At 47.1% G+C, this 9,371-nt stretch overlaps 1 protein-coding gene across 1 annotated transcript in view; it reads right to left on the reverse strand.

Moving 5' to 3' along the window:
* TRPM1 (transient receptor potential cation channel subfamily M member 1) overlaps window positions 1–8,829 on the reverse strand; it is a 95,764-nt gene extending 86,935 nt beyond the window's left edge. The window contains exons 1-2 of the mRNA XM_030317535.1: window positions 8,685–8,829; window positions 4,962–5,098 (exon numbers count right to left, since the gene is read on the reverse strand). Coding sequence (XP_030173395.1) covers window positions 4,962–5,098; window positions 8,685–8,829 — 282 coding nt within the window. The remainder of the gene's footprint in view (window positions 1–4,961; window positions 5,099–8,684) is intronic.
* Window positions 8,830–9,371: the final 542 nt, after the last annotated feature.

The raw sequence follows: 9,371 nt of genomic DNA on the forward strand, positions 1-9,371 counted from the left end.
GTGATTCTCCCTCCTTCTCCCTCCAACCCCTAGCCTCCAGCAGTGACGCCCGCTAACGGTTGCTGTGTGCCCTTCGGACATTCTCTCTTGTTTATTCCAACACACATACTCTTATAAAGAACTTTTTAAAAATGACAGTTCAGTGATATTTGTGGGCATCTTCTTGAGCCCTTGTGAACTAGGGAAATTGCAGGGATCCTGGGAAGGCCTGCTCTTCTATTCATGTTAGGACCTGCACCCCCACCCTACACATGACTTAATGTAAGTCCTCCTCGTAAAGTCAAGGAGTTAATGATTTCTTTGGAGACTTCCAGCATGATGGATAACATCTAAGGAGTGACCGGTGAGGTTGTCCTGTACATTTTCCAAGACCACTGACTCCAGACACCATGACACCAAGACTCCTGGCTCCTGAGCACTTGTCCTTGCTTTGACCAGTTCCTGGATGCCTGAGAGAACACATACACCAGATCACCATCCTTAATAAATACGCCAGACCCCAAGCAAAGACAAGACTTACTCTCCTTTCCTTCCTGAGTCTTCCAGACACTCTGTCTGTATTTGCTGTATGTTTTCAGTAAACTCTGCTTTCACTTCCTCTAGGCTTGCACTTGATTTCTCTCCTGTGGGAAGCCAAGGGCCCTCTTGGCTGATCCTTGGACCCGGCCAGCCTGCATCACTTGTACAGAGAGCTTCCTCACGCTTTACCCAGGTGCATGGGATTCTACCCTGTGGCACCACTAGGAGGCAACGCCTCCCTGGCATATTCCTCGTGGAGTCACACCCTGGAAAGAATCTTCCCAGTGGGCTTTACTACTAAAGTCTTTTCTTTGGGTTAAGGCTTTGAAGGTGGTCCCTAAAGTAAAAATACAATAAAAGGTGTGGTGGTGAGAAAACGACTCTGGATTCTGTCATACTTGAGTCAGCTCCCAGATTCACTGTCCCTTTTCCTTTTTTTTTTTAAGTTTATTTATTTATTTTGAGAGAGAGACAGAGAGAGAGAGAGAGAGAGAGCGCGTGCAGGAGGAGCAGAGAGAGAGGGAAAGAGAGAGACCTCCAAGCAGGTTCTGCACTGTCAGCACAGAACCCGATGCAGAGCTTTAAACCTGTGAACCATGAGATCATGACCTGAACCAAAATCAAGAGTGGGACGCTTAACCAACTGAGCCACCCAGGCACCCCTGGACTCACTGTTTCCTATGTTTATGACCATGGCCAATTTATTTAACTTTCCTGAGCCTCGATTATCTTGCCTGTTAAGTGGGATTGTTGTAAAGATTAAACATAGTTTAGTGTGAAAAACCTCAAGCCCATTGTCAGGCAGAGATTGGTATTCAGTAAATAGTTTTTGACTGTCTTAAGTAAGCATAAACTGAATGAAGTATAACAAGGGTAAGATTTTAGCTTCCGTTTAAATGCCCAGGGTCTTTCAGGTAGGGTCGGTGGGCGTTGGAATACATTGTTCTTAATTCCCCTGTCAATGGCAGAGGAAGCAGGAAGCCTGTGGGAAGGCAGGACTAAGAGTCAAGCCCAGGCCTGGCCAGCTGTCCCCAACGTCAGGGACACTTTGATGAGACAGGGATCATTCCCTTCCAAACTCACGGCTCACTCACCAGCCCTTAAAAATGTCAGACACAAATCTTGGTTTGTGTTTTTCCAAGGTTTTCTTTTACCAGTGTTCTTCCTCCCTGGACTCATAGCAGCTCTGTGCCGACAATATTATCTAAGTCATGCTAAGTCGGTTTCCTGCAGCTCCTGGGGACCAGCGTGCACGCATTAATCGGCAAGCACCTCTCATATTTCAGTAGTGCCTGTGCAGCAGATTGGCTAGTTTGCAATAGACAACTCCCAGAGACTGAGAGCCAGGATGGGACAGATTTTGTTAGCTAAAATGCAAAGGGAAGTTACTCAAATAAGAGGCCTAAGCGCTACTAGCAGAAGGGAGGTGGGGAAGGGGCATAAGCAGAGAAAACATGGGTTTTGTTTGGCAGAACCAACAGTTACAGCCAAGGAGACACCAAGGAAACACCAGCCAAGGTGTTTCACTCACCTGAGAGCCCCTTGCTAGATGGGTCTCCCCTGACAGCCCCTTACATTAGCCAGTTTGAGCCAGATTGGAGTTGAGGACTGCATAGAAGTGCCTCACCCTTCCTCCTCACCCCTGAGTTGTCCTGAAGTTACCTTTAGCTCATTATAATACTAAGATCTCCTCTTGTGGGTGGAGTTTTCCACCATTTTTTCAAACATACAATGTACACACTAGCATGTTGACAGTCTAGGAATTGACAGTCTTGCAGAACTGAACCAAAGTGCCTAATAGGATATGTATACGTTCCTTAACGTATATGCAAGCTCCCCTCCCCTCCCCCTGATACACTGAAAAAAAGCTTTCTATACTAACTCCACAGGGAGATGGTGCTTTGAGAGCCATCTCCCTGTCTTCTCACCTGCAACAAATAATAAAAATTTCTTTGCTTTCAACGGTTCCTTGGGTTGTGTTCAATATGCTGCACCCCAAGTGGCAAACCCCTTGAGTCCTGTTACAATTCGAGGAAGGGGCGAGGGGTCTGGCAATGATGGGCACTCCTGCAGGGGCCACTCTGGGAGGTGAGGACTGGGGTGGGAGCAGCTGTGTAGATTTGGGTGGGGGGCTGGGTGTGAAGGAGGGGGCATGGCTGAGCATCCCAAATGGGGTTCTCATTTGCTGTGTTCTTCTAGATCTATGTGACCATTGTGGTCTGTAGTGACCCGTGACTCATGGCCAGTGTCTGGGCTGCTCATGTATTTATAGATAAGTGTTCCTACACACAGCCCAGCCTTGAAAACTTGGGAGGGTTACATCAGAGGAAATATATCTTCAGAAGTTCACTGGGACCTCTGTAGCCCCAGACCACCTTGTGTGACATGAGAGAAAGCCAGCATTTGTGTATTTCATGCTAGTAGCTTATGAAGCCCCCTCACCTTGTAGGCTCTGCTGGTTCCAGGTGTACTGAGTGCACTCAGCCCTCGGGAGCTCCCAGGCAGATACACTGGCATTGTAAAGTTGTGCATGGTGTGGGGGGACAGGGCTTCTCCCTGGGGAGGGACTTGCCAGGTGGGGAAAACAGGGAGGGAGCTCATCCTTGAAGCCTGAGGAGAATTCAGCTGGGCGCAGGAGCAAAGGGGAAAGGCGCTCTCAGAAGAGGGAACAGCAGAAAAAAGGCAGAGCCCCTGATCCCATTTCTCACTGTGGTCACGATGACTGCCACACTGAATTGAGATGCAGTGGCTGTTGGGGGGCAGAGGTCTACAGAGAGCATGTGCTCCCCTCACTGTGGTTTTAAATATGAGGAAACTGAGGCAGTGGAGGGGTTAGGGCTTTGGTAGGGACTCTGGGAGGTGAATGGGCACTAGGAGAAGAGACTGGGTCATGGTGAAGCCACCAGTCCTGGCTGGCCTCATGCCAGGCAGCTGGACTTGACTCCTGTGCACAGACCTGTCCCTCATCACACATCTGTCTCCTCTGGCTGATTCCAAATGCTTTCTCCAAAATGGGCACATGCTTCTGAGCTCCTCCTTTTAAGGAGGATAGAAGGCCTTTTGGCATCATCTGGAGAAGCAGAGCAGCCACATGCTTGAGTCTATCAATTCTATACTGGGGTTTGCCCCCAAAATATGCTCATGCTCGTGTGTACCAGGAGACCCCACATGCATGTTCCCATTCATGAGATCCCCAACAAATAGCAACCCAGATGCCCAGTTGCAGTAGGACCTGTAGGTCCATCCCCACATATTCACATGAGGGAATATTACATGGCAACAGAAACAGACAAACCACATCATATGAATGGCTCTCAAAACATAACCCAGAGCAAAAGAAGCAAGTCCCCGAGGGGACACACAGTGTGAGTCTGTTTATATAAAGTTCAAAAGCAGAAAAAGCTAAACAATATATTGCTTAGGAATACAGATGAAGCCCAAAATAAAACAAAGCAAAACTCTGAAAGAATCCACAAAAAAACCCTGCTACAGCTAATAAGCAAAGTTAACAAAGTTTTGGGGTGCAAGACCAGTTGTGTTTCCAAACACCAGCAGTGAAGAATCCAAAAAGGAAATTAAGAAAACAACCTCGTTGATGATAACATCAAAAAGAATAAAATATCTGGGAAAACGCTTAAACAAGGAGGTGAAAGACCAACACACTAAAAACTATAAGACCTTTTGCTGAAGGAAGGAAAGAGGGTCTGAACAAATGCAAAGACACTCCATGCCCCTGGTTGGAAGACTCAATCCCACACAGCTGGGGATGGATGGGGATGGATGGATGAATCTTCCCTTGCCCCCATCACCATCTCCTCCCTGATTGGGAACCTGGGAATTGCCACAAGGGTCTCGGGGGCCCCCTCTGCAGCTCCCCCTCCTGACTGGCTTGCTCAGGAGGGCAAACTAGTTGGAAAGCCAGTGTGTATAGGGCCTCCTTGACGTTACCTGAGAGCTCAGTCTGGTCTTCCCTGGCTGGGAGGGTGCAGACCAGCACCCATGGGAGAGAGGATTGGAAGACCAAGGCTGACCTCCCAGTACCCACCTGGCTTCCATGGGGAGCACCTTCTCCTTTTCAGTGGTCCTTTGCCACTCTTTAGGTGGACTTCCTCTCCTAGGACTCCCAGGACCTGGGAGGGTGCACCACACTATTGGCGGTGTGTGTGAACAAGGACTGTGTCCTTCAGGGGCTGTGATGTTGCTGAGGCCACAGGGGTGGGGAGGGACGCTGGGTGGCACACCAGTGGGAGTGAAGTTGATGTAGCTCAACATGATGCCTGTGGCAGCCAGCTCAAGAGCCAGGCTGCTGGGGCTGGTCCTTGCTCCTCTGCTCATTTGCTGTGACAGCACTTAGTAGACAACACCATATTAATAAAAGACAGTGTAATAGTAATTGTACAAAAAATAGGAGTTCGGGTCTTCATTGAGAGTTTTCTGCTGACCTCAGGCAAGATGCATGAGGAGTTTTGTTTGCTCATCGGCCTTTCTGGTCCTGCCCTGCCAACTGAGGAACAGGGAGCTCTCACCCATGCACAGCCCCGTCCACCGGAGAGATGGGCTGGAACCGTCAACATTTGAGCTGTAAAAGTGGGCATTTAAGAAACAAGGAAGGGTTAGCACAACTCCTCGTTTTTACATCTAAGAGAACTCAGGTCCAAACCCCAAGGCTGCCTGGTGGCTAAGGATCTGCTTCTCTCTCACAGACTCCTGGCAGTATGTTTTTGGAGGGGATCTGGGCAGTACCTGTCACGGGGTCAAGCGAACATACGCTTTGACCCAGGACATCCACTTCTAGGGGTTTATTATCTAGAAACATTTTTACACATACAGAGGCAATATATGGATGTTTATTCCAATATATTTTGAACCAAGTGAAAAATTAGAAGCCTCCAATTTTTTTTTTCATCTCGATTAGGAAATTGTTAAACCATTGATGATAGATCCAACCATGGGCTGTGCAAGTATCAGATACTCTAAAGTAGAACTTTAAGTTCTAAAGTGTAAATGTCTTTATTATTAATTGGAAAAAAAGTTGTACTAAGATCTTTCTGGTATGATCCAGTTGTACAAGAACAAACCTTGATATGCAAAGGTCTAGAGCTATGTTGCTCAACATAGTAGCCACTGGCTATATGCAGCTATTAAGCACCTGAAATTTGGCCCATCTTAACTGAGATATGCTGTGAGTTCAAGTATAAGACAGCAAACTACCATTTTCTATGTCTGATATTAGAGCTCAAAAAAAGTGGGGGAGTAGTATTTGGCCGAATTTTGAAGTACAAAACAAATGACATATCATTAATAAGTTTTTTTTTTAGTAACAACTACATGTTGAAATGATAATAATTGGGATATGTTGAGTTAAATAAATTCTAAAATTAGTTTCACTTATTTTAACATGGCTTTCCTTTTTTAACATGGCTACTGTACAATTTAAAGTTATGTCTGTGGCACAGTTGACTGGGAGGCACTAGTTTAGAACAATACACATCAAACCATCAAGTGTGCTCAGCAGTGGGGCTGGGGGTGTTAGGACTTTCATCTGGCTCTTCTGCACTGTTGTACAACTTTATATATTTGTGTATTACCTCTCCAATGATTAACAGAAAAAAGATGCTGTTGCTGTGACTCCTGGCCAACATGCTTTCCACCTCATCATGCCTGACACATTTGCCCTCCCTAATACCCAATCTCTAGGGAGGGCCCATGGCCCATGGAGAGAGGCCACTTGCCAATTCAGCATTAATTTTACCTTGGGTCATAGCAAGTGTGACCAACCCTTAAGGAATGAACACAGGACTTCCTGTCTCCCTGCCACGTTTACGGGGAGAGCAGACCAGATGGGGTGAGAGCCAGAAGCAGTGGGGGGAATGGGCAGGCACATAGCAACAAGAAGACCTGGCAGCTGGGAAGGGGAGAGCTGTGGGCTGTCATTAGCTTGTTTTCTTTAAGCTATCTCTAGCATTGGAAATGTATTCTTCCCCCTGACATAGATAGCAATTGAAGGCACAGTTTCTGGAAAATAGCAAGATAAATTGTGGTGTTTTCTGTGGGAGCCAGGGAAAATTGCTCCTGTTTGTGATGTGTGTCTGGGGCAATGAACCAACCATTTCCTGGACCCTGGTTGCTCCCAGTGGATTCTGTAATTCATTCACCGATTGCAGAGTCTAATAGAGCTAGAAAATGAGGGGCATAGCAGCCACCGACTGCCCGGGTCCCTTTGCATATCAGTGTGTCTCTGGCTACTACCTTTTTAATGGAGGCATTAAGATGTTGAGCCTCATTAACTTCTAGGTTGTGGAAGAGGATCCGGGATTGGGTCCCATTATTCCCCTGGATGGCCGCCTCTATTTTCCCAGGCCCAGGTTTTGTGTGCGTGATGTGCGCACACACGTGCACACACACACACACACACACACACAAATTAGAGGACATCTTGAAAACATTTCCAATCAGAGCAAAAGGGAGATTTCTAAAAATATCAAATGCTCCAAGTAAGAGGATTTTAAGTTAATGGAAAGTGTGTTTTGTTTTCACTTAGTTCAGTATGAAGATGACTAGCCACTTAAAATGCCTGAATATCATTCTGTTTCTTGTACTTATCAACTTTGCAAAGCAAATAAGTGGGGTTGCAAAGAGCCAAACCAAACAAAATTCCAGACTTCTCCTAGAAAATAACCAATAAAACACAAACAATTACAGCAAATGCTTTCAACATTAGTTGACGTTTCCAATTACATTTTCTGGAGCCTGAAATACACTGCAGACAGTGGCCAATTTATGCTATAAATACCATCGCAAATGCCATGAATTAAAACTGCTGCTGGGTAGTGTGCAGAAAGATATTTGGTGAAGATTGCCAAAGACAATCCTTCGCGAAATTCAAACCTGTCTGAAGTCCGCTCCTAGAGAGGCTGGTGTCCTTTTTAATTCCTCCCTAAATATTTAATTCAGACAGAGCAAATTTGTCATATATTTTTCCTCCCTACCTCTCTGCCCTCCTTCATTTTCAGTTCCTATTCCTCATCAACCCAGGAATGACTCTTGTAAACATTTCCATTCTTCCCCACCTCTGCCCCTGCCTGGTCCTCATTATTTCTGCTACTTTTTGCTAAACTTAAAAAAAAAAAAAGGTATAATTTCTGGTAACAAAAGGAAAATGTATTTGTTATAGAAAATGATTAAAGTAAAAGAAGAAGAGGAAATATACAAATCTACCAAGGAATAAATAAACATCACCCATATGGCCTTCATCCTAGAATAACAACAGATAGACTTTCAGTATATTTCTAGGTTTTTTTTTTTTTTTTCTGGGAACAGATTAGACGTGTGTGTGCGCGTCTGTCATGAAAAGCATGTTCATTCTGCACATTATCATTATACATTCTTCTCTGTCCTTTTGCAAGTAGCCACATTATATTTCATCCTGTGGATAGACCATGGTTTACGTGCCCAATCCTCAGTTTTGGACATTTGGGTTGTTCATGTGTCTCACTGTAGTAAACAATGCTATGTAAATCCTGGCCTACCTTCAGGATTCTTTCCTCAGAATGGATCCCTAGATGTAGAATTGTACTTGGGTGCATACTACTCAACTGCCTTTCAGAAACTGGTTCTTACTTCCCACTGGTAGTGAGAGGGAATTCCCACCTCCCTTCACAGCCCCGTGTAGTAGAACCTATCTTTCCCCTGAGCTTCCCCCGACCCTGAGGTTTTAACTAATAGATGAAATATCAGCTGATGAAGGCTTATAGATATAACCCCTGCCCCCCGCCCCGGAAGAACTTTAGCGATAGCAAGGGCTCACGGGAAGAGGCACGCTCTCCAGGAAGCACAGGGACAGAGGTAAGATGCTAAGAAGTAACAGTAAGCGGCAAGGAGGCTGAGCCCTGGAGCTGGGGCTTCTCTGCGGATCCCTGGCACCTACATTTAGAAGCCAGCTCTGAGGAAGCCTCATCACGCTGGAGCCTGGTGTTGGCCGGCTGACACAGGGCTCGTTCCCTCAGGGAATCATCCTGGAGGCCTTGTCAGCTGAGAACAGATACACCCTTATCCAGTCTCAGCAGTCTCAGCCAGTCTCAGCAGCAGAGGAGCAACAGGCCCCAGGAAGCAAAGCCCCCAACCTGAGCTTCCCTGCACCCTCGCTTAGCCCCACCTGAGCTTACCTGCTACAGTGGCAGAGCGGGGAGGGCCCAGCCTGGCCTCCAGCTTCCTCCTCTGGCCAGACAGGAAGCTGGCTGAGGAGGGCCCACCCTTTAAGAGGAGAAGTCCACATGAGGAGCATGTGAGCGCCCGTGCCGGGCCCCTCATGATCCTGGTGAGGCAATGGCCCCATGACCTCGCTCCCAGGCCAGAAAAGGAAACCAGGGCCCCATGTTGCCAGGCTGCTCAGTGTGGGATCCCATGAAAACAGCCTTGGGATCTGAGAGAGGTGGGGGGAGCCAGAACTTTCCCTTTGAAGTGACCCTCCTCCCCCCGCCAGTCCTTCCCCTGCTAGAAATGTCAGCATGGTTTGCATAATTGAGACAATTGGACATAATCGTTCTTTCAGAAGCCCCTCATCAGGCGGGCAGTGCCCGGGCCCTGAGGAACTGGGAGAAGGCAGCACATGGCACTAATCATCCGTAATCCTTTCTCAAATCATCTGAGGCTGAGCCAGAGGTCGAGGTGAATTCCAGTATGCATGCAGTGTGAGTCCCACATGACTCCCGTCCCCATCCGGGCGTTCCTAACCCCCACTGTCCCCATCCTACCAGCAGCCTGCATGACCCGTATCCACAGTCACCCTAAAACCACTATGGGGGGTGTACTGTAAGAATGGGCATGGTTATTCCAGCTTTCAGTGAGCTTTC

The sequence above is a fragment of the Lynx canadensis genome, chromosome B3 (assembly GCF_007474595.2).
Source record: "Lynx canadensis isolate LIC74 chromosome B3, mLynCan4.pri.v2, whole genome shotgun sequence".
NCBI classification, from domain to species: Eukaryota; Metazoa; Chordata; class Mammalia; order Carnivora; family Felidae; genus Lynx; species Lynx canadensis.